This window comes from Hirundo rustica, chromosome Z, assembly GCF_015227805.2.
Source record: "Hirundo rustica isolate bHirRus1 chromosome Z, bHirRus1.pri.v3, whole genome shotgun sequence".
NCBI classification, from domain to species: Eukaryota; Metazoa; Chordata; class Aves; order Passeriformes; family Hirundinidae; genus Hirundo; species Hirundo rustica.
Window position 1 is genome coordinate 16,770,595 of NC_053488.1, and position 25,916 is coordinate 16,796,510.

The following is a 25,916-nucleotide window of genomic DNA, read 5'->3' on the forward strand; positions in this document are numbered from 1 at the left end:
GTCTAGTTATGTGGTCCCTTAAATAGTATGTGAACCTGTAGTTTATCTTTTAAAAACATGTAATGCATTGTTAGATCTGAAACGTATGGATTCTTCATTATCTTTTATGAAAATAAGAAGGTGGGGAGAGGAAGATCTCTCCTATGTCTGCCCCAAGGGGACAGACACAACAGAGACTTACTTCCTATTACTCTGATTATCTACACCAAAAATAAATTCCTAGAAAACCAGGTTTTAATAGTGCTGCTGCTCAGCAGACTACTTTTTTGCAAGGAAGCAACAAATGTTGAATTTCATCCCACACACGGATAATGTTTACCAAATAGTGTTAGCTAGGAGGAATCTTTTTCAGCATTCCTGTTTTTAGAGGTGCCTCCATTCTGTTTTGTATCTACTGCTCTGCATCAGGCAAGCCTTTTTACTGAGCAGTTTGTGATTTCTTCCAAATCACTGGCCTCAGATGATCTTAGCAGTGTGGATAACAAGCTTACCCTACATAGATCTGTTTAGCTTACCTTGATTTGAGTTAAATTTAATCTGCCACAGCTGTCCAAAGCTCAGACTTCTCGCAAGTATCCTTATACATGGTCATAGGCCAACTGCATGGTCATTTAATTCAGGTAAAACAAAGGGGTTTATCACTATCTGCCAGGTAATTTTGCTATGTTTATTGATTCCATGGAATCGTGATCCCACTGTTGTTCCCCTCATCTGACACTCCTTCATCTGATTTTACTTTCTTACCAAGAAAAAAAGCCCTGCATTTATTTGTCAGTTTAATATCAGTATGGTGGACCACAGTGACCGGGGATGCTTCTGTACTGAACGGGACAAAGTGCAGCCAGCAGACATGCTTACCATAGGAATGACTATGTAACTGGACAGTGTCATCCCAGACACTGGTTCTACAAGAACCTGTCTTTAAATGAACAGTCATATTTCTTTGAAGAAAACTTCTACCTATTCACCTCACTTTTCCTCTCATGCAGCATTAGACAGTCAGCTAGTCAGTTAAAAAAAACAAAAAAAAAGCCCATAAGTCTATTCTAAAATGCTGTAAGATGTACTCAGGTTTTCAGGAGGGGTGATGGAACTGAAATGCCCCTGACATGGCAGGGAAGTTCACAAGTCAGGCAGGGAAAGGAGTCAGGTATCACAGTAGGAAGGAGAGCAGATCATTGCTGGACACCTTCAGTCTGACAGCAAGAGGGAATGTATCTTTGAAGAGCCCACAGAGAACGAACTGAATGGACTGAGAAGTAGGAGGGGAAAAGATGAAGTGGGTAATTACAAAGAAAAAGGAGAGAAAAAGGATTTAGATGGGTCAGATAACAGTGAGATGTCACAGATTGAATGAAACATCTGAAGTACAGCCTTCATTAATATTTTGGCTGCCTTGTCTCAGACTAATTTATTTTATAGACGTGGAGATCTCTTCCTGCTGATGTATTGAGATGATTATCTGGCATCTTTATTGTTCTTTGAAACAAGGATTCTCAATGTTTCTTGAGGCCCTGTGCTGGTTTTCCACATTTTCCTATGGTTGAAGACATGAATCACCAAGTCACTATTATTTCTGTGCTATCTATCAGGAAATTTCCAGGTGATTTTTTTCTTGCCTTGAGCAGATATAGAAGCTATTGCTACCCAGTGGACTCATAGTCCAATCACATCTTGTGCTAAATGCTACAAGTAAAGGTTAGAAATTGTGGACAAGAAACTTGAGAGTAATCAAGTAAGCAAACATCTAGGTGCTCGACAAATGATTACTTACTACTCCAGAACAAATACTAAAGACAAAATAGCTGAATAAATTTATTTGGATTTTATTCTACTTATTTTCATCTGTATGCTGTTCACAAAAATGTATTATTTGTTAAAGAAGAAAAAATAACCAACACCCACCAACCTGATATTATTTTCCAGACAGCATAAAGGTTATACAGATCAGGAGGTCCTTTCAGTTAGTGTGTGGCAACCTTCCCCTCCTTGTGGCTAACCCCACAAGAGTCTCCAAGGAAAGCCACTCCTGTTCTGGCTAATTCTTTATTGCCAGCATCACAGATAACAAAGCTTTATCCAGCTGAGGGTAAGATTTATGCAAGGAAACTACTGGTAGAAGCATGACAAACAAGAGAGATGTTCAATCTTAATATAGTACTGATAGTAAGAAATAAAATTTGTTGCTGTAAAAGCTTACATACATATACATGCTGATAGTACTGCACTTGGTTGAACATCTACTATCTAGCCCTTCTATCCAGCCCTTCATCCTTGGTTGCACCCAAGAATAGTTGGAAGGGATTGGACTGCCAGCATGGGTACCTGAATGGACTTGCAATATGTAAGCAAAGATGTCACCGTCCAGCCATGACAGAGAGAATGCTTAGCTCTGTAAGGAAAGAATGTAGGAGACTTATTTTATTCACAAATAGTCTTTGGAGATTATCCAGTGGTATCTGCAAGGGGACTGCATGCAGAATGTCTTCATTGCTGTAAAGATGTATTTTCTCTAACAGTTGCCTTTGAGAAAGATTTGCTTTGGCAGAATGCCTCTCTGTGCAATCGTCTGTAAGGAAACCAGTCTTGGCACAAACGTAAATGCATGTCACAAATGTAACTGAGTTAGGTGTGCTTGCAAGTGTAGCTCACTATAATAATAGTAATAATGACAATGTAAAATGGTGATTTTTAATGAAGTGATTCTGTGTATGAGAAGCTGCAATGTATTCTCATTACTTTAATATAGCTTTACTATTAATGCACATTGTTTCCACATTTAGGTGCATCAGGCTCAACAACACATTCAGTTCTATGCAGAGTGTTCAACTCTCAACTAAGTAGCGTATGGTAGAAGCTGCTTTATTAAAAGAGAAGAATCGTACCTCTTAGTCTGTACGTTTTGCTAATCTAAATCTACTCAGTGCAAGCATATGTTTGTGTGCCTTTAAGAAAAACATACTGACAATGACAGACATGGTAATCCATTATTATAATAGCTACTTTGGCAATTGCACTTCAGCAATACTTTTTAATTCTGATGTAAATATGAAGTAAATCTGCCAGTGCTAAGGTTGGTGCCTAAGCAAGAGCTCTGTTGTGAGCAGTCATGGCAAGTGTATCTCTGTCTATCAAAGAGCCTCAGGCCTTGATTCAGAGTTGACCAAATGCTCAGTCTCATCAGCTGTGATGGGTTTCACAGCAGAGCAAGGTTCGAAGTATGTCCCGACCGAGAGCTGACATATTTTGACATATCCTCCAGCAATAAGCAAAATAAAGTGTAACATATCTTATTTACTCTGATTGTCACAGGGCCTTATGCTGACAAGGGTGACAGTCTCCCCCCGGCATCTGAGCAGCCCAACCTCGCACTCGGTCATGGTCCGATGGGCAGCAGAGCCGCTCACTTCAGCACAGACCTGGGCACCTCCCTCCTCACACAGCACATCTTCATCACAAACACAGAGGTTGGATGGCACTAGGCAAAAGCACAGAGGAAAAAACACTCAGAATAGCACCCAGGTAACCAAAAAAAAAAAAAAAAACAGACTAAAATATTTCTAGGAAATTGATAAGACTGAAAGTAGTTTTCTGAAGGGCGCTCAGCTTTCACAAGACATGAACCTGTTGGAGCAGGATCAGAGGAAACCACTAAAATTGTCAAGAGTGCTGGAGCACCTCCCCTACAGACTGAGACAGTTGGGGTTGTTCAGCCTGGAGAAGAGAAGGCTTTGGGGAGACCTTATAGGACCTTCCAGTACCTAAATGGGGCTTATAAGAAAGATAGGGACAGATGTTTTAATAGGACTGCAATGCTAGGACAAGGGGTAATGGTTTTAATCTAAAGGAGACCATACTCAGACTAGATAAAAAGATTAAATCTTTTAGGATGAAGGTGGTGAAACATAGGATTAAGTTGCCCAGAGACATGGTTAATGCCCCATCCCTGGAAACACTCAAGACTGGGTTGGACAGGGGTCTGAGCAACCTGGTCTAACTGAAGACATCCTGGGTGATTGCAGGGGAGTTGGACTAGAGGATCCTTACAGGTTCCTTCCAACCCAAAGTGTTCTGTAATTCTGTCATTCTTCCCTTAACCTAATTCCCTAATTCTTTCAGTAACACTAGCTGATATTCAGGCTCAGTGAAAAAACTAGAAGTGTAAACAAACTGCATCGCTGGGGCTTCCTCTGCTTGGAGAGGTGGATCATGCTTATGGGAAAAACTTGCTCAAGGTGTCTCAGGTGCTGTACTCAAAGCCTTCTCTGATGTTACTTCTGGAAATGGTCCATGTATCTACTACGCTAGACCTCAGATAACTTGTAAGATGAGAGATTTGTCTTTGGACACTAACAAACTGATCATGCAAACCCTTACAATTGTATCTATATTTTCATACAGACAGTTTCATGAAGATCAAAGGATCTACTCCTATAAATAAGTATGTAGCTGTATCAGTGACTTTCAGGTAAGAAAATTCTACCTCATATTTCTTTTTAATAACTGTGTCCCTTTTTTTTTTTTTTTTTTTTTTTTTTGCCTGTGTTTGTCTTTGCTGAAACTCCAGATAGTTTTGACTTTGACTTTGTTGTTGTTATTATTTTTGTCTATTCAACCCTGCTGGACAATACAGTTTAACCCCTATCTAGTAATCCTTTTTATTTTCAAATTATGACAATAACCATGCCTCTAGCTTGGGCACTTCTAAAACTCTAATTTATTACTTCATCTTCCTATTCCTGGCAACCCTTCATTAAATGCAATGTAGCGTAGGATACTCAGGGAAAATAAATGAGGGAATTTGAAAACTTCCACTGCAGGCAGATTACAAAAACTAGGAACTATTTCCTCTGAGGGAAGAGACCTCACCTTTAATCATTATATGAGAAACTGGGGATAGACAGTGAAGTACAAACAACAAAGTAACAAAGTAACTGGTTTTCCCAAACAAAGTAACTGGCTTTCCCAGCTAGCGTACAGTAAGATTTTTATTTCCTAGCCACAGGATCCTGCTGGTGAGACAACCTGGCAAATTTCAGAAGAGGATTAGTTACTCCTGTGGGCAGTAAAGATTCCTGCAATTGCTGTTTTAAGGAATCTGAACAGGTAGATACAGTGAAAAAGAGTAGGGCAGGGGTTTCACCCAAAGCAGAAAGTGGGCCAAAAGGATGATTCACTTAACAGAAACTAGGAATAAGCTTTTCCTCGAGATAGCACACTTTGTTACAATATCCTGCAGGGTTCTCTTTTCAATGGTTGAAGAATCCTGCCATGTTTGGATACCAAACATTTGGCTAATGATTTGAGCCAGCTTAGCAGTGCTTGATGCTTCTTGCAGGGACTGCAGATGCCATACCAGGACAGACGAACTGCCTGACTGCTGATGTGTAAGCGGAGGTAAATATTTCCTTTTGGTCATATGAACAATTTTGCTTACCACTATGAAGAATCTCTTACCATTGCATTTTTCCCATGAACGGCATGATCCACATGGTATTTCAGCTGCCTGGGGTACTTTGCAATTTTCTGCATTAGTCAGAGAGTATTTTCTGCCCATGCACTCCAAGGCATGCATCTTGCAAACAGTTAAAAGTGTGTTTCTCTTGGTTCTTTGATCTGTAGCACAGGTGTCCAGGGAAGGACTGAAAATAGAAGCAGGAGTTGCACTATTTAAATGTGCTTTATCTTGGTAACTCTTAAAAAAAGCTGAGGGAGTGGAAAATGTTCAGAGTCTAGTTATAACTTCTCTGTTCATTTAAGTACATCCTAAGAGTGTAGCAAAGAACTCAAGACATAGACATATGGAAAGTCCAGATTTCTTCCTTTTCCACAGGATGCTGTACCTTAGAGTCAAGATCTGCCCCATCTGAAGGACAGGGATAGTATAATCTTTTTGCCATTGATCTCAGCAGCAGTGAGAGAGAGAGACTTTAGTTAAAGATATTTCAGATCTCAATTATTCTCTAATTTATGACACATGCATGAATGTAAGTACAGGTCCAGAAAACATTTCTTATACATATATGATATATACAAACATGCACATATAATATTTTATAAGTATTTCTTAATTTTAAGCTGTTCAAATATACTTTAAGATTTTTTTATTTTGCTGTCCTTTAAAATGCTCAGCTTTTACTAAATAATACCTTATAACCAACCATCAGAAACCAAAGGTATTTATGGAAATACACATACATCTCCACAGAAATTTTAAGAAAAAAAATTACCCAGAAAAATTGCTTATTTCTTAAATGCAGATAGAGCTTTAACACCCACATAAATGAGCTTTTAAAACTCATAATAACAGCTCTTGGACAGCCTTGGTGTTTGCTTTGGGGACAGTTCCAGGAAGTTGCCACCATTTGTGTTTCTTGGTCCACGTGTAGGAGGGGAGTAAAAACCCCCTTCCATTACTTCAGTTCCAGGAAGGTGTCATTATTTGTGTTTCATATTCCAAGTGTAGGAGGGGAGGAAAAAAACCCCTTCCATTACATTTGAGTTTTAATCTTGAACTCCTAGCTTCTCTACTTGTTCTCAATGCAATCAGCAGTATTTGTGTGAAATGAACAAAAGAGTGACTATCTGGAGCAGAGCATGCCTGCGCTCTCCCAGATGCACTTTACAGCCACAGGTAAAGGGGATTCACAGAGTACCAGAGAGCAGAGATAGGCTCGCAGGGGATGGGGAGCTTTGAAATTCAGTCCCAAAGCCTAATTTTCAGCATAGCTCCTCATTTTAAGCTCACAAACACCTCAACTGAAACTTCTGGTTTCTAATAGGCCAGTTCTGAACATCAACCTCAGCTAAACAGGTGCTTGGTGGGGAGAAGAAGATGATGAGGTAAGGTAAATGGCCCTAATGAGGAACAAGCAAATGGCCCTAATGAGCTTCATGAGGCTGAATGAAGGGGAACAAGGCTGAATGCCTGTAGGAGAAAGGAAGTGGAAAGCCTTGTAAGAATGCCAGATCTCAAACCTTGCTGACTTAATGGGCAGGCATTAAGGTAACTTTTTTTTTTTCTTTTTTTCTTTTTTTTTTCTTCCCCCCCCCCCCCCCCCCCCCGCCCTGTGATTTAGGAAGTGGGTTGTGATTTATAAGTAAGGCACTAAGAAAAATAATCTTTTACAAGCTTTGGGAATGGTTCCTAAAAAGATAATTTTGAAGCCTTTTAAAAGAGCTGGTTTTACAAAACTTTTAAAATATCTGTAGCATAGTGCATCTTTAATGTATTTAGAATACGGCATGGACTTCGTTAGCTGAGCCTGAAAAGTTTGGTACATCTACCTGTGACCAAATATTTTTATTAACTGTATTGTATCTTCCACTTAGGTTAGCATCCTCAGCCACTACAGGTCCCTTAACTGTTGTGCTGGGTCAAAACATAGCTACTAAATCCCTAGTAAAGTTTGTTGCATGAATTTTCCTTAATCCTCCTTTGTTAACATAAAGAATGAGGTTAACCCTCTTATTCTGAGGCACAAGAGAACAGACCAAGGGATATATAGCAGCAGGCACCTGATAAAGGAAACAGGTGAACTTGTATGCATTGTTCTGTTTGGTCACCTGGCTGCACAGTCACCAAGATAGTGGAACCCTGATTTTATGTGAAAGTTATCTTTACAGACGGAAGTATAAGTAAAACTCCCTGTTTATATATCATCTTAAAGAACAAAGTGTGTTCTAGGGAAAGCAATTGTATTTAATCTGTAATTGAATTTTTAATTATATTTAAAATGGTTCAAGTGTCTTCTTTACTTGTTTAAGTGATAAATCCCAATATCTGAGTCTTAAGGTCAAAATCTTGCAGAGAAGGCAGCTTAACTTACCTAAAAGTATTAAGACCAGACTTCTGCATTAATCTGTCTGCTGTGCACCACTTTAGCAACACCCCAAAGAGAAAGGTAGCTCATTTATCTAGCTGCCAAAGTTTGAACCCAGGAGTTCAAACACTGACCACACTGCCAAACCCTCACTAGAGTTCAATGCCTCATACTGTCTTGAGAGTGATTTACATATTTGCTACAGCTGAGTCAGCAGAAGAAAGACAGTGGAAATTGACATGTTAAGATGCCTAGGAAAAAGGATGGAGAATCTTCACTCAAAAGAGAAATTAATAATTTGCACTCAATCCTGAGAAAGCATATTTCCCAGGGCTGGGAACATCACAACAGTGCTGTTGTTGCAAAAATTATTAGAGGTAAGGAATAATCCTCATGTAAAGTGAATGTGAGAAATGCAATACTTTTTACCAGAAAAAATAAGGACAAGAACAATATTTTACTAAAGCACATACTGTGATAAATTAAATAATATCTGTTAAGTCCATAAATAACTTCTCTCTCTTTCACCTGAAATAAGAGGTAGGACACTTTTGGTGAAGTGAAAATCTCATGCTGGGAATGATTTTAACTTCCAGGAATTTGGGATGCAAAGTTTTAACTTAACACAGCCCAGGAACTCTCAAGAGAAATATAGATGCTTTGCCAACAAATGTGAAGAACAAAAAAAGGGAATAGTACTTAAAAAATTATCAAATCTCATGTTCCACTCTGGAGATAACTCTTAGCTACTGGAGGCTGAGGCTCTGTCTGAATTAACACACTGTGCTCTAGCCCCTTTCATGTGTTGGGGACAATATACACAGAGTAATTGGTATCCCTCTTTGCCCCAAAAGATGGGGGCTACATCAGACTGGAATGGTTTCTGATCCTGGTCACTCCTGAGCCGTGCCTGGGAATTTTACAGGAACTGGCCCTTGTCAAAGGTCTGTCAGGAACTGCTATAGCAATTTAGCAGCTCTGGTACCTAGGGATCATTCCCTTGCTCTCACTGGTGACAGCAGATGTAGCCTAAGGCACCCTACCACGAGGGACAAATTACCAGCCTGTTCTAAGGTTCCTGTGCTGTTATGGGCAGTCTCAGAAGCTAGTCTCTTGGAAAGTGAAAGGATGGAGAATAGGTCTGAAACCATGGTGTTCCTGAGTTACCTGAGTTCACATGAACTCTTCTTGCTCCAAGCTCTCTTCAGAGAAGAGGCAACAGCTGATAGTCACTGCCAAAACAAAGCAAGTTAATTCTGCTCTCTGAGGAAAGATCAGACCAAGATCTGCTTACATGCTTTACTCCTACAGCCTTTTAACAGGCTGGAAGATTAGTCTGCATTGATAGCTAATGATTTATCCTTCTATCATTAGATGCATTATTTCAAGACTGTGAAACGATGGCATAAGGTAACAGGAATTACTGTAATCTATATTCTTGCCATTGTGAACATAATTATAAAAAATAGAAACAGGCAAGTAGTAGATTAATTACAAATGAAGATTCAGTGCATAACTAAATGTAGTTCCTTAACCTCCAAGGTTACTGTGACTCTGGCCAAGGCCTTCCCTAGCTTTGACTCCCCCAGTATTCTGTGTGACTGACCTCAACACATGTATAAATGAGAAAATAAGCTGCTGAGCCTTTTAAAATAAGTATTGAGAGAAAAAGAGCAGAACCAGGTTGCTTAAAGTATTTAGATGTTTATGGATAGGAATCGTATTAGATTGCAGAGATATTACAAACCTGGCACTTATCTTCATGGACAAGACAATGGCCTCAGACCTTAGGGAACTACCCAGTGGTTCTGCATCTGACCTAAGCTCACCAGTTTTAATTCTGAGATGTTCAGAGTGCTAATCTTGTCTTAAAATCAGAGTCATCATGCAAAGCACTCATGGTCTATGCGCCTGGTGGGAAGTATGTATGCTCTACTGAAAGTTTGACCTTGAAATCACTTGAGAGACCTCCACAGTTTCTTCCTCCTACTACACGTGGGTAAGACATACTTGGTTTGTTATCCTGAAGCTTCCAAACTGCTCAGCTCAGTCACATAAACCTGGCCAGGCTTCATACCTAGAGCTCACACCCACTTTATAGGACTGACTTGATAGGAGATATTATCCAATTTTATGCAAACCAGTCCAGATGTTGGAGTGCTGAACTCTTTGGCACATCTGTTCATCAGTGCCATTTGGTCTCAGGTGTCTTCCTGTTATCCTCTGTTTTGGTTCTCTTACTTTTATATCTCTCAAAGAACTGAGAGACTAACTCATTTCCTTACATTATTTCTTCTGCATTGCTTATTGCAGAGTATAGGCTTAGATGAAACAGGAAACAGCAAACTGTAATCTTCAAGTTATGAAGTCAGAAAAAGTGACATGACTGATCTGTGAAAACTGCTGTGTAAATATGAGATGAAATTAGATTACTGTGCCTTTCATAACCCCCTAGTCTCTCAGCAATGAAAAGAAATCTGCTTTATTTCACTAGCTTATTGCTTTGATGGTTTACATCCCAAGGGCCTCTTAACTTTTCCTCAATCCTCTAAATCTTGAAAATATAATTTTATCTTTTTTCACCTACTTCACAGATCAAGCAAAATTATACTTTTCACCTTCTGTCATCCAACCAAATTCCAGCACTGCTGAAACCTGCTGAAAGTTCTGACAACACAGGAAAGTGATGAAGACGACATTGTAAAGCAAACCAAGTACAATGTCTCTTCCTCATATAAGTAAAGTTTTCTCCTCTGTCATAGACTGAAAACTTAAGAAATGTAATTTGTCTTGAATAAAGTGAGAAACTAATTGCCAAACTGAGCCTGAACTTACCCACAATCATAGGGCATTTTGCACACACATTGTGACTGATATGCTTTCTCCCATGGCTGACATTTAGGGTCTGTCACTTCTGTTTTCACACTGGGCACTGAAGTAGAAGAACACACAGATATTAAGGGTCAGAAAAACAAGGGCTGTTAGAGGTGTACTCTGAAATTATCAGTTGAGTTTAAAAGGCACTGAATTATTTAGTCATGTCATTAAGTCACATACTACAAGGTCATTAAAAGTATCTACTACAAGGAAGTAATCAACTGTATTAAAGAGATATGATACACTTTGCAAAATTACTGTTCAGTAATTTATCCATGGGTCACCAGCCAGATGGAAAGAGACAAATACTATGTTAAGGCTTAAACATTCATCTCATTTCTGCAGCAGTTATTTGTTTCTGCTAAATTTAGCACTGCTGAATTATAGCTGGGGATAGTTTTGTTATTAGGTTTCAGAATTATTGACTTTACTGTTGTCACTAGAGAAGCTAAGGATCCAAAGCCCTATGTGAACCCAAATATCTTTATCCTTACCCAAATAATCTATATCTTTATCTTTACGCTGATCGTAATGAAAATGACAAGGTCCATCACCAGTCCTCAATTTGTACCAACATTTAAAATAAAAATAACAGTCATTATTGGGGAATTTTCATGATCACAGGTGAACCATTCTTTAAGCAGAGAGTTCTACTCCAAATTTTGCTAAACATTTCTTTGTAGGTTTCCATAGTATGTTAACAGCAAGATTCTGCTAAATCCATATGGATACAATTTCTAAGAAGATTTCATCCTGATTTTTTTTTTCCAGATAGTGTGCCTGCTAACATGAAAATTTAGTACTCTAGATTGTTGCCTTTCCTAAAAAAATACCCCCCTTACAGATTAAGGCTTGCTAAGCAAAATAGACAAAGTAACAGAGAAGAAGAAAAACAAGAAAAGAAAAAGTAAGAGTTACAGTGCATTATGATACAGACAGCTGATAACCCCATTTTCCTGCAGAGGGAAAATTTTCATCAAAAATCACTGCACTTTGTTCATCCCCTGGGTAGGTGGTTGTATAGTGAATAAACACTCCCATCCAAATATATGTATGCCACTGTGTCTGTGAATACTTATCTTCATAATTGTCACCCTTCTTATCTCATAGTCCTTGAGTGTTTAACTGTTATTAATCAAATTGTTGTCCTTTATTTTTTAAACTTTTATACTAATATAATGCTTGGCTCCCATACACCCAAGAGCAAGCTGTTTCTTTCTTTCTGATGGAAGCATTTGAAACTTTCCAATTATTGCTGGAATTTCATAACATGATGTTAGCAAAAAAACAAATTAAAATCAGTCACTGAGGCTAAGCCTAAGTAACTGGTAACAGCAGTTTAGTACTGCTACTCAGGCAGTTTAGCAGCAAGTCATTTATGTACAGCTGTGCTATTCCTTCAGAAATCATTATGCTTCCTGTTGATGTGTTTATGATGGCAGATGACTTACACCAGGAATCTCACAGGACTGTTGCCTTTTGAAGTCCAAGCCTGACTGTCACCTTCCTCGTTCTGCAGTTGAGGCAATGTCAGCAGCATTGGCTGATAAGGAGAGGACAAAAAAATGTAGGAGATGTGCCGAGTCTCCTGCAGCAGTGGCTGTTGTCCCCTGTCAAGAGTCTCCCCAGGTGAATACCTGGGACCTCAGGTGAAGACGTGGCAGGCTCAAAGCACAAGCTGCTTGGGTGCCTCAGTGTCACTGACAAGCACCACAGCAGCACTAAACAGAAATTCTTGTCTGTCTTCCACAGATGGAAAAGATGACTTAGAGCTGCTTGAAGCTATAGCCTATTTCCCTTTCTGCCACTGCCTGCCCGTATCAAACTAGAGTTTAAAGAGCATGAACTTAAAGCAGCATTTTCCCATTGCTTCCAGTTCCTGGATATTTACGTCATATCAGCTGTCTGACTGCCAGATCAGTAAAAGCGGTCACCCAGCCTTGTCTTCCTCTGTCACAAGAGGCACTTAACAGCTTCCAGACAGAAAAACTCTAAGGTGTAGTTCATAAAGTGGTAGTGTTATACAAAGTGTGAAAAGTGAAACATATTTGGATGGCAGAATAGACTGCATAAATCCCAGGCAATCGCTTAAAATAGTTAGTGACAACACTCAATAGCAATAGCAGAGTGGGAAGCAAGAAGCCTTAACAAAACTTCAATGAAATGCCTTCAGGCATCTTGTTACAACAGACCACAGAAAACACACCCCCATGTTTTCTGTGCTTCTTGCTGGTGATGTAAGTATGGCTTCTCTATTACTGTCTCAGCAATAGCTCTGTATATATCTAAACTGCGTAAAGCTTAGTTAGAAAGAAACTCCAGGAAAGAAATTCCTGCTTCGTACCTGAGAACTGCAGTGGCTTACCTGGTCTCTTGCACTGGATAGTCTTCACATCAGGTGACCACTTGAGACTGGGCTCACACAAAATGGAGTGTGCCCCTTCCAAGTGCATGCCGTTTGGACAAGACAGGGTTATTCTCTCACCGATCTCATACACAGGTTTCCATGGCTCCCCTTGCAACCCCCCCTCCAGGTCAGGCAGGAGACAAGCAGTTTCTGTGGATTGAAGCATTTGAGACAGCCACAGTAAATCAGTGAAATGCATAAAGCAGTCATGTATTTTATTTTCTCCAAAATTCCTTAAAAATTTGATTGGTGAGGTTAGCTGACTTTCCTAGAAATGTATCAGTCAGGATATTAACTCACCACACCAGTCAAACGTGCAAAAATAAGGACATAGACAGTACATTCTCCTGAAGGTGCAGCCCTAGCTGTATGAGGGCTTCCCTGTCCCTAGGACCCATGTTTCTGTTGATGTTTCCTACTAGGCAACAGCTTCCTAGCAGAGGTATATCACACATACAGGACCGTGGGAGACCACGTCCTGGTACACAAAGGGCTGGCCTTTAAACAGTGTGGGCTAGCATTTGTGAGCAGTCAGTCCTGCTTGAAAGGAGGAAAGCAAGCTGTTGAACTGTAGTGCTGAAAATTCTCATGGTTCTTGCATGTAGCCCTAGGACTGAAGTAAACAATAATACTTGTTTCCACAGGAAGTAATATCTGGGCTGGAATTTAGTCTCCCTCAGTTCCAGCCTTCCTTCAAACTAGACTTTATGGGTATGTTTCTAATTCAGCATTACAATATCTGGATTCACAATAGAAGTCTATTTAGACATGATTATGTCTAGGGAACTGGGAAATACAGGTATGTCTTTTCCCTCCATTGTAGCTGGAAAGCAGGTGTTCTGAGATGTTGCATTGGAATTCAGAAATGGAGTTGTAGTTCAAAACAAGAATCAGTTACACATACCCTGGCAATATCTCTCTCCAACTTGCCACTGTAAATTACTGAGACACTTAGCGACAGGATTGCCAACAAGAGAATATCCATGTTTGCATGCATAAACAATGTTTTTCCCAACAGGGTATGAGTTTTCAGCATTCTGAAAGAAAATGAACAGGTGAAATTTTGGATATAAAATATAAGAACTACCAGGAGCACTGAAGTCTCTTTGATTCTGGAACACAGTTGCTGAGACACTGAGAAGTATTATTCCTACTTTACAATGCAGTGATGAGAGAGTCTGGAATATTGGGGGGCAATCCTGGTTATCAAGTCACTAAATCAAAAGGAGTATGGAACAGTGCTGTTCTGATGGTGTATAAACAAATATGCAAATATGACTGCTAACAAACATTAGCAGGGTAGGAGAAGATCATGAACAGTCTTCGGCTGGGGGGAGATCAGTGGAGAGGATATGGCTTTGCCAATTTTTAGGATGGCATGTGATCAGCTTTCTAAAGGTTAACATGGTGGACTTTCCTTATGAAAAATTGAGACTATTCCATGAATTCCAGGGTTTTACCTTTAGTTTGTGAACCAAAAATATCGATGTAGGAGACAATTATTGGTTTCAAAAAAACCCCCAAAACCACTAGCTTAAGAGGGAGAGCAAGATTTTGGATCTTGCCACAGGCTGCAGTTGTGCAGAGGCAACCAATGAATTTTGAACTAATTCTTTTATCTATTTATTGAGCAAAGAGACTTATGACAGCCTGATAACATGAAGAAGGCATAATCAATTCCTCCAAGGGAGGAATTAGTCCATCTTGTGAAATAGGCCTAAGCTACGGTGAGCCAAGTACCTTGCCAGGTCTTCATTTCACCAGAGAAAGTGGAATAGTGAGTTACAGAGTGAAGATTCCTAAAACCTGTTTATAATTTCATTATGGACTTTCTGGACAACTGAGCATTTTTTCTCTCTAGTTTGTTGTGATATTATATGTAATCCACATGGCTCAGTAAATTTTTAATACATACATGAAATAAAGGACAATGTAGGTACCGTGGTTCAGAGAAGCAAAGATTCTGTTCTTGTTTCAAGGGTGGGGCTTTTTTGGTTTTATCTAACTTTGAACTAAAAGTTTTGGATACTGTGATGTAAACTTCAGTGAAAAATGCTGCAAGAGTAGTATTCACTAGATCAGATACTAAGCTTGTGAAGAGAAATACAAATTTGCAAGCGAGCATCTATGTTAACTATGGAAAAGACACTGCAGGTAGGGATAGAACAGGTAACAGAGCAATAGAAATAACTTACTTGAACAAATCCATTTTCTAAGAGAGGAGGAGGTGAACAAAATTCTGTAGGGTTTATGGATAAATCAAAACAGTGTGGTTCAATCAAACTATGAAGCAAACAAAAGTACAGTTTAGTTTGAATTTAGTCTTCTTTCAAAATGCTACACTCCTCAGTAAAGCCCATTTTCAAAGCTCTTATGCCTACATTTAGATCACGATTACATTGAAATCAGGCACTGCCAGCCTATCCAAGAGAATGGTAAATAGAAAGCCGTCAAGTTTACTGGCTTTTACCCCATTTTCTAGCTTTATATTCTATGACATTCACAGCTTCTGAATTTCATTTTCTTTCAACTTAAATATTAAAGCTCAGTAAGTGATCTCCTTAAAGTCAATAGTTTATGCACCCCTCTGAAACAAAATTTTAAATCTTTCAGCAGTTGTTTCCAAGTGTTTTTTACTACTTACCGAAGATGCTGCAACTCTTCATCTTCGCATGCTTTGCTTTCATGCTGCTCTCCCAGGCAGGCCTTCCCACCACCACGTGGGGAAGGGTTATTGCAGGTTCGACTCCTTGATTTCCTTCCCCCTGAACAAGGACCCCAGGAAGACCAGCAGCTCCACTGTCCATCAACAACACCTGTGCAACATTTGGGAATATTTGGTTTAATGTGAAAACTACTCTCTTTAAACCACTCTCTCTTTAAAGCATTTCCTCTGAGACGTTTTCAAAAGCTTTTCAAAGCTAGCGATGGCCCCAACTGTGCCCTTACAGAAAATTACTGCAGTAATCTAATTTTTCATCATTCCCCGACTTTAACATAGGTATAATTCCATAGAGGCTATATATTATTAGTCTGTGAGAAAACATAAAAACAGCTTTCAGGTACTACTAATTATAAAATTAAAAAGTAAAAATTTTTGAAGTCATTGATAATTAATTTAGGGTATATACTTACTTATAGATGATTGCATTGAGCAGTTAGTATTTAACACTAATAATAAAACCAGCTCTTTGCTAAGGACTGTTTAGAAATGTTAAACAAAGGCTCAGGCTTGGCATGACCCTCCCCATGCTATTTGTTTGCAGTAGTAGCAGCCACTGCATGGGTGTGCAGCAGGACAGACAGACTCTGGAAGCAGGAAAGCACATTTTGCCAACTGTAAACTCTCACAGGTTTAAAGAGTGCTCACCTGGCTGATCTTGCACGAGAGCTCCCAGCTCACAAGCTGCTCCAAAGGTGTAAGGCTTGCAGTAACACACACACTGTGTTCCTTCCACGGCTGCCTCACCACCATTCTGGCAAGGCTGACATTTGCAGGGATCATTTTCAGCAATATATTCTTCAATGGCTTGTTTTAGGTAATGCTTTTTGACTGAGGAGCAGGGCACTTCCTTTACCAGGTGATATAATGGTGTTAGCTACACACAGTAGGAAAACATGCATATTAAATAGTTATGACTGGGATATAAGAGTTTAAAAGCACATTACATCACGCAAAATAATTAGTGACATATGCTTTTGCACATGGGAGTTAGCACATTAGATACTCTAATTTGCTAATTAGCTAAACTCTTATGTTAGTATTTAATATTAGCCTTTTTATGAAAAGCCAGTTCTGTTTAAAGGCATTCTTTAATGCTACCAGTATATCAGTCACGTTTAAAAGCATTTGACCTATGAGAACACAGGTGAAATAAAAGTACAAGACAGACCACCAATGTACAGCAACTTAAATTCTTACCCAGATGTTCCCAGCCAGATATTCTCATCCAGATGTAAAGGACATTTAAAGAGCCCATTATGGCATTTCATTGAACAGTGATCAAAGGTAACAAAAAATTTAAATATTTTGCCTTTAAATTTATTACTTTATGATATTATATGCTTTTATATTTAGCTGAAAACTTCCTATCAGAAATATTTGGGGTTTATTCCATTCTTGAGTATGTGAACAGTTCCCAAAAGGGACATAGACAAGGTAGAAGTGAATAGGGCCACGCCCAGCTCTGAAGTGTCTGACTTGGAGGATCTCCAGGTATGCTAAACTTCTAGATGCAAAGTGAAGGAGTAGAGGTAAAAGGGATATGCAGATGTTGGCAAATGAGGTGAAAGCCACACAGACATGCCCATACGCATTTTGGGAAAGGAGCTTTCTCAAATCTGGTCTTTCTCCAATACTAACACGACCCTCTATTCCTAACCAGAATTCCACTAAAGTCATTGAAAACTGGTATTGACCTATCAATGGAACTTAGACTAGTGATGCACCTGATCATATTAGCTTCACAGCATTTTCTTCCTGAGTACTTTCCCTTTTTTACAAAGTGATCTGAAAACAAAACGAGTGTAGATCACAGCATGATTAATCACCAGCTGTAGCTTAATAATTTCTCCCCTTGAGGTGATCCCATCTGCTTACCTCTGCTTCAGGAAAATAGCCTTACCTTTTTCTTAATTACTCTGGGATAGTCTGTGACTGACGCAGCCCACAGGGTATACATCCGACTGTTTCCAGCAGGATTATCCAGGTCTAGATAACTAAGGCCTGCAACAGCACCGGGGCTTCCTCCTTCTATGTAAGGGTCTCCTTTAATTTTAGTGCCACTGCTTCCTGCAGATTCAGGATAGAAAATACATAAATGTAGGCATTGCTATGTTTACAAATGGAAATAGAAACATTACACACAAAAACTCTGCTAGCAAGTAGTGAAAGGACTCACTGGTCAGTGGCAGTTCAACCACCTCTGCCTGGATCAAGAGCTCCTACACTGATCATATATAGAAGGTATCTGGTTTTCCAGGTGTCTTGGCAGTTCTAACTTAGGGTGTCCAGAAAAGTGCTATTTACTGGGAAAGCATTAGTAATAACTGACCAGTGCCAGAGAGCCTTTCAAACTAGACACTTGATGTCTGTGTTCAGCATGTTAGGACAGAATTCATCAAAGTTATCAACACCTGCTCCTCATTTTGACAGCTATTTAGGATGAGATAAGAGATGGATACATGACAACTGTGTAAGTCACCACTGAATATTTACCTGAAGAAGTCAGTAGCAGTTCATCCAGTTTGGTGCACTCCTTCTTCTTCTTTTTCACAATGAGTGCATTCCAGCCTGATGAGGTACACTTGTACAAGTCTGTTATGCTGACACCTGCAGATAATCCATCCATTAACAATACAGAAAGTGTGTTGGATTAATTTCTGAGTTTCCCACTGGCTAGAGAGGTCATGAAGTACTACACTTAAATAAGAAGCTAACTAACTAGCATTTGTGTGCTGTGGGAGGACCCGGAGGACCCACACATTGCTAAAGCTTATGGATGAATGCTCAGAGGCATGAGGTGTATCTGGGAACAGTTTACAGTATCATTTATTTTCTCAGCAGTCCGTAGTTCTACAGCTCCAACTGATTACCATTACAGGTGCCAGTCTGGTGTTTGCTCTGTAATTTTTTTCTGCTTTACAGTTTTCCCCAAACTTCATCTCCATGTAATCTTTAAACTTTAACATTGTTTGAGATTTATATTCAAGTTTAGCCTGAGGAGGTCCTAAACTTACTATATATTTTCTTTTTTTATACCCAGAGCACTGCAGGTCACAAACATGGATCTAGACCTAGATGCTGTGATTTGAGCATATTTTTTAGTCTTCTTTCTTTCAACCATGAAGAGAATGTGGTAACTTGTAGAAATCTGCTACTTGATTTTAGACATTAGCTGGAAAAACACACATATAAATTTTTATTCCTGCTTACCGACTTTGCTTTCTGCAACAAACTCTCTAGTACTCTACCTTCTGATTTCATTTTGTCAGTATCCATATAAAAAATAACTTTGTAATGTCCTCCCAGAGACCCAGAGTGTAAGAAGTGTGTCCCAAAATGTTCAATAAGTCTTCGGTAGACGCTGTACTCGTAGATGACCGGAAGGTTGAACAGTTCCTTCCAGAAAGGCTCCGCAAGAGCGAGGAAGTCTGGGCGGTTGTTAATAAACTGAGCCACTTCCACACTGTTCTCAACAACCATCAGCTGCTTACTCTGGGGGAAGGAAAAGCCATCAGTAATGCTCCATGTGACTTTCAGAGTGGCTCCTAATAGCCAGATGGCACACACATTCTATTGGCAACTAACCAACAGCTTTACAGAGCTGTTAGATATGTCTAAGCAACACAGTAAATGCAAAAAGAACACCCTGAAGTCATGAAATATAGTTGGACCTTTATTTATAATTGCTGCAACATCTTTCTTTTCCTCCTATGTACTTGAAAACTAGCATAAGGACAAGTGAGAGCTCACTCTTCAACAACAGTGGTGGCTTCCAGAATCAGAAGCCTGGCAGAAGAAGATTAACAAGCTTTGTCTGAAATCAAATCACAGGCAGTGCAGTTGTTTTTTGCACCCTGTTTTGTCTAGGTAAGGGCTTTGTAGTAAAGGGCTCTAGCCATTTTGAGAATGCTGTTTAACTATAAAATCAAATATGCCTATACAATACTGTTTACTTCAGACTCAAAGCTGCTTTTGAACTTGGTTATGCTGAGTCTCAAAAATATGTCATTGTTAGCATCTGGTTGGGGGCCATAAAATGCATACATTTGTTACTTGATTTCATTTTCTGTAAGACAGAGATTGTACTTCATAATTGGAAATTACTCTCAAATTATTTATCTAATGTTCCTTTTAAAATAAGTTAAAGGCATAAGCACTGTGAGCTCGTGGATGTTAAATACACCAGATTTCCCTCTTAATGGAGTTCTACTAATGGAAAATGCATTATAAAGTAAGTTAATTTTAACCACAAAAGTATTTCAGTCTTTTTGCTCCACTATACTGATGCAGAGGTAGGAAACAAAAAAAACCAAACAACGCCCCCCCCCCCACCCCCCCCCCCCCAAAAAAAAAAACCAACCAAAAAAGGGAAATCAACCACTTTAAAAAAGAAAGAATCAATTATGAGAAGAAGCAAATGATTTCTCCCTTAAATAGAGAGAAAAACAGATAGTAAATAAATAAATTACTACTAAATAAGTAAGATGGAGGAAGTAGAAACAGCAGCCAACTCCTCTGGATTGATAAGCAAACCAGTTATGTCTTTTTAAAGGTTTTATGGGATATTTACTGTCATGCACTTTGTGCCAAAATTATCTTTATAAAACAACAATTTTTATCTCACTACAAAAACACATTAATAAAATAATGAAAATATTTATGTAAAATACTAAGCTACAGTAACGAGTTATACATACCTTTTGCAGATTTTTATTCTGTGTGTGTTTGTAACTGTTTGAACCTTCATACCGTTCTACATGTTTCATATAAGCCCAGGTGCTGTTGAAAAACTCATAACTGAAATCATTCTGAACTTTAACCTAGAAAGATGAATGATAGACATCTATATGAAGAGCTTCATGTAGCATTTAAAAACTTATATAACTTACAGAGTAGAACAATGCCTTTCTGATGTAAAATAAGTTGATGTGTTTTTCAGGCTGAATCCATTTTAGATTTCATAAAATGTACTGCACACTATTGGAAAGAGCATGGAAATGCATCTGTATCTATATCTACAGCTATATCTCAAGTATTTAAGCTATGCTGTAAAGTACATTATGGATTGTTTGGCATGCTTTTAATGAACGTGAGATAGATCAAATCACTGAGATAGTGACTTCAAACAAAACAGCTCTGGAAGATCTACACAAAGCATACCAAAGTCCTGTATTTCACCCCCCAAAACATTTCTTAGGGTTTTTGAGGTCACTGCTTATGCTAAGGAGATTAGCTTTACATTTAGTCTAACTGTGAGAGATTTAGAAATCACATCTAAGAAATTAACCTTTTTTTCCCATTTTATTTTAGCAAGATATATGTCAATTTGTATTTCAAAATAAGAAGCAAGTGCAAATAGAGTACAGGTGTGTTTAGGGAAGTGTAACTGCCCAGGGCCCTGGCAAGCTTTTCATCATTCTCTCAGTTTTAATCCTGACTGTAAATACAAAGCTATGTTTAATGGAAACATACCTGAAAATTATAAGCAAGAACACTTTCACTCAGCCTGTAGTATTCTCTTCTATCACCGCTAAAGACCTTTCTGCATTGCCCTCCAAAGCTTTTTGTATGAATGACTCTTCCCTTAGTCTCACCAGTAACAATATCAAAGCTACAAGAAGAAAAAATATGTCATTAAGATGGAGACAAAAATTTCAGAGCCATTATAACTGAGTGCTGTATCTGCAAATCATGATCACAGGCTGATTTAACCAAAGGGTTATCACTTGATAAACTTTTGTACATGCAGAACTCCAGTATGGATAGCATGTTACAACACTGAAAGGGAAATGTTGGTCTTGTTTTGTCAGCAAAAATTAACACACGTCATTATCTCTACAGATTAAGATACTTCTATCTATCACAACTGATTTTAAGTTTTATTGTTTGAACGATTACTGAAACACAGAAAGAACAGGGCATCCATTCTAAAATGGGGGGGGAGGGTTTATTATATCTGAGTGTAATGCATAACAAGTGATAAATCAACACCAAAAAACCTTAAAACAATTATTTTGCTAGGTTGCAGTTCAGATGTATTAACATAAATCCATTTGAATTTAGAGTGCTAAATTCAACAGCAATGAACAAAAAGAATGAACATAGCTGGCTCATTTTTTCCATTCTGAAGATCATGGGTTGAAATTTGATTTCATATCTTAGTAGGTGTCTTTCAATAGCAAGAACGAAACACTGAAAGCTTTATTCTGTGCTTCAGGTCAAAGGACTTGTACATCCTGCAATGAACTGCTGGCATAGTGGAAGCAGTTGTACTGAACACTTTTGCATATGGGATGCTTTACCATAAGCCCAGGAAGTCTATCTGTACACCCAGAGCTTGCAAATACATCAAAATATAAGTGCATTTGACACCAATACTACTGAGCCTGGCACAGAACATTACCCTGCTCCTGTAAGTTCTGAATTCAGAGGTGTTTTGTCAATATCACATACAGTTTTCCTCTCTTCACATTGATCTTCATCTGCACCATCCTCCTCACAGTCCTGATCACCATTGCACACTAGGGATCTGCTAATGCACTGACCTAAACCAGGACAAACATGCATGGGGAAAGAAGTGTCTGTTAGTTTAAAAACAAGTCACCTAAAATCAAAGCAGAAGTCCTATTAACCTCCTACATTAATTAGCATATTCACTCCCATGATGAACAGCCCATGCCCAGAGGGCTTATGAAACACTAAATGTAGACATACAGAAATGTTCATAGTGCACTCAAGAGAGCCATAGCTATTCAAGGCTTATGATATATCAGTTGACTATATATCAGTTGGCTTATGATGTATCAGAAACAGTTGACTTCTAGATATGCTTTCTAAGCTTTCACCCTTTGACCCAATCACTGGTGATTAATTTGTTATCGTCTCCCTAGTAGCACCAATACACGTTTATCACACTCCTCTGTGATAAACATCTACCTATGAGATAATGTGCTCCTCTGTGAAGGTAATGGGAGCCGCTTGGATACATTTTATGGAGCATTAGTTTTCATGATCCAGGTAATTTAATGTTTGGAAATAGCCTAGAACAGCTGCAAGATATCAATGTAAGGTTGCATTCCTTAACTACCTTCTTGTAATGAGAAAACCTGTTCTCTGGGGCAAAAAAGTAAGGCAGAATGAGTTAGAGAGGGTACCAGGGCTACAGTGTATTATCTTCAATGCTCTGCAATACACCAGATTAAATTAAAAGCATGCATAGTCGAGGCTGGAAACAAAGGAAACATCCATATAAGTCAAATTCATCTGTAGATCAAGAACATTGCAAATACATTGCTCATTTACTGAAGTTGAAAGATAATAAGGTAATTTTCTTAACTTCATGAGTAGAAAATATGGAAAATGGTCTTAGATGGTACCTGAGAAACACCTGAACCGATCACCACAGCCATCTTCTGTTGGGCATCCCCTTGTGGGAGTGCATGGTCTTGTTTCAAAAGTATCCCCAGAGCAGGGGTTTCCTCCATACTGGCCGTAAACTGCCACTGTCCGTCTCCTAATCTGAATGCAAATCAAAGGAGATAATGGAAAATCCACATGAAAAGCCAGAATAGTTTCCTAGTGTAAAGACACTCTACTTCTCTAGATATTCACTATTTTTTTCTGGGAACAGCCACACCTGGTTATTACCATCATATGGTAGCAAACTCTCAAGTTAATAGAAAGACAACACTTTTGTCTTTAGACTGGTGCATGAGCTTGACTTGGTTTTCAAAAATCTATCATGTAACTGAAGTCATGAGTAAGCTGCTAAGAAATTTAAGTGTTTTTTTACATTTTTAATACAACTAACCATGCCTAATATGAATTTGTTAACATTTTGCAAAGTAAACTGTCATTAAGGAAGATGATAAAATCTTACATCCAGTGGGCTCGTTTTTGTTTCTAAAAAGTAAGTACTGTCTCCTGGCACACTTTTAATTTTGACTAATCCCTCCTTATAGATGTAACATCCAAGTAAATGAGAAGGAAAATCAAAAGCAAGTGTCTTAAATGGCATAAAAATCCTCAACTTATTTTTATTTGCAACCAAGTTTTCTTCCGTTGTGAGATGTCACTACTGAAAAATCAATGGAATTGATACAAAGTGGTATCAGCAGAGAAACATCTGTTTTTACTGGACAGTTCAGCTGAGCTTTTTGAAACCATCACCAAAACAAAAGGAACACAAATTATTTTACAACATGAACATCATAGCTTTGAAAGAAAACATACTGGGACAGACTAGGGGGATTTATCTTCTTAGTTCTTTGCTTTTCAGCCCTCTTGTTCTGCTGGGGCTTTTGTCTGAGCACCTCATTTTGGGGGATTAATGTTTGAGTGGTTTCTTAATTACTGGGGAAAAAAGAATATGCTAATGAGGTTACGAATACAGAAAAGATGTGTCCGTCTATACCTGTTTTTGAGTACAGCCATTGCACTCAGACCAAGGGCCAAAAGAATTCCAGCGGCAATGGACTGGAGGAGAAGGGCTGCTCCGGTATTGGTTTTGCATTAAAACAAACAAACAAACAAAAAACACCAACAAACAAACAAAACACAACAAAAAAACCCCACCCACCCCCCAAAAAACAGCAACAAACAAAAGACAAGAGAGAGGAAAATCATCAGAGATTTCCATCCACAAGCACAAGTGCAAAACTTTCCTAAAAGGCAAAGCAAACTTTCAATAATAATTAGGGGTGAGACCAGGTTTACTCTAAAACCACTTGGATTTGCTTTTCATGTGTAAGAATGAAATCAGTCCCAGCTTGGCCTTTCTGGCCAAGAAAAATTTCTTCTTCAGGAAAGAAGAAACCAGACACATTCACCTAGCCTAAACATCAGCAACAAAATGAACTGCCAGTTTCCATGGGAGGCATTGGGGGTGAGACCTGCCCCTGGGACTGGGGCGGGCTTGGCGTAAGCTCTGCTGCGTTTCACAGACATGAGTTTCTGTGCTTCACACCACCGGTGTGCACTTTATTCCCCAAGGATGGCTGACTCCTCTGGGTAGGACACCATAATGCCTCGCTGTTGTCGCCACTGGTGGAAGCGCCAGAGCTGACACCAGCATGTATTTCTCCCAGAAAATACACCTGATGACCCCTTGAAACCCTGCCTCACATCATGCACTACAATTATACATGCTTAACCTTCAGCATATATTTTGTGAAATAAATATTCACCTGGAAAAAATGGGAAAGAAGCCTGAAACTTCCAGCAACAGAAAAATCCCCAGCACCTGATTAAAAAAAAGAAATAAAAGCAAATTTACTTTGCTTTTCTACTTTTTCCTCCCTTTTTTAGGTCATGCAGTTGTTCAAGATTTCTGCAATCTATATGCTAGTCAGCTTAAGAAAAAAAAGAAAAATGTCACACAGATTTTTCAGCTTTGTTGTGCAAGCTCATTTTAAAGTTTCTTCTTTCTTGCAATGCTGTCCAATTACTTTTGTCAGCTAACTATTTCTCTATATAAATTAATATTTCATTGTATTTTCCACATTCACTTCATCAGTACAAATTAAGTAAGCAATTTTCTTACCTTCATGTTAGACAAAACACTCAGATATACAGCAATTACCAGGGAAAATGCACTTTTCAATTTGGAAGCCAAAGGAGTCAGTCAGTCTGTCTTGTTGCTGTTCATCTCTCCTCACTCTGCCTTGCTATCCTGCTTTTCTTTCCCTAAAAGGGTTGAATATTGCCAAGGAATTTTAACCTTAACCCATCTAGTTCTCTCCAGAGATGCAGCCTGCTTTGGGAGCTGCTCAGTATTTCAAGACATATAAATCAAGGCTTGGATATGTTAACTGGGGCTGGCAGAAAATTGTGAGCACTTACTGAAAGAAGAATCATCTTTTCCTTATCTTCTCATAGTTTCTTTCCTCTGAACAAGACTTTTAATAGATCCCAGGCCACATGTCCTACACCCCGGCTGAATTCACAGCTGCAGCAGTAAGAACTGCTCTAGAATAAAGGGGATATTGAAAAGGTTTCATTTTAAGCACAAATCTTCATTCTCCACTTCTAAAGTCATGCTGATCTTTGTATATCAAATTTCCCAGTGAAAATCAGCTTATGTATC

The 25,916-nt window shown here is 38.8% G+C and overlaps 1 protein-coding gene across 2 annotated transcripts; it reads right to left on the reverse strand.

Moving 5' to 3' along the window:
• Positions 1-1,810: 1,810 nt before the first annotated feature.
• On the reverse strand, positions 1,811-25,514 carry C7 (complement C7). Of its 2 annotated transcripts, XM_040090593.2 has the most exons (18): positions 25,374-25,514; positions 25,018-25,073; positions 24,246-24,321; positions 23,209-23,350; positions 22,236-22,377; positions 21,305-21,443; positions 20,530-20,652; positions 19,081-19,324; positions 18,326-18,439; positions 17,733-17,899; positions 16,478-16,706; positions 15,752-15,923; positions 15,303-15,390; positions 14,012-14,144; positions 13,066-13,257; positions 10,659-10,755; positions 5,458-5,642; positions 1,811-3,478 (listed from the first exon to the last, which is right to left on the reverse strand). In XM_040090593.2, the coding sequence occupies exons 1-18, from the start codon at positions 25,377-25,379 to the stop codon at positions 3,291-3,293; spliced, it is 2,493 nt and encodes an 830-aa protein (XP_039946527.1). In that variant the 5' UTR covers positions 25,380-25,514; the 3' UTR covers positions 1,811-3,290. The 2 variants fall into 2 exon arrangements, with proteins under 2 accessions (XP_039946527.1, XP_039946528.1); XM_040090594.2 differs by lacking the exons at positions 24,246-24,321; positions 25,018-25,073; positions 25,374-25,514 and having other exon boundaries at positions 22,286-22,377; positions 23,209-23,347.
• Between the last annotated feature and the right edge of the window lie 402 nt (positions 25,515-25,916).

What these genes read in the sequence shown, in the direction of transcription:
- C7 (XM_040090593.2), bottom strand. An exon ending in AGAATAAAAATCTGCAAAAG is followed by an intron (nt 19,325 to 20,529) that starts GTATGTATAACT and finishes TCCTTCCCCCAG; the next exon opens with AGTAAGCAGCTGATGGTTGT. An exon ending in GAAGAGTTGCAGCATCTTCG is followed by an intron (nt 15,391 to 15,751) that starts GTAAGTAGTAAA and finishes TTTGCTTCATAG; the next exon opens with TTTGATTGAACCACACTGTT.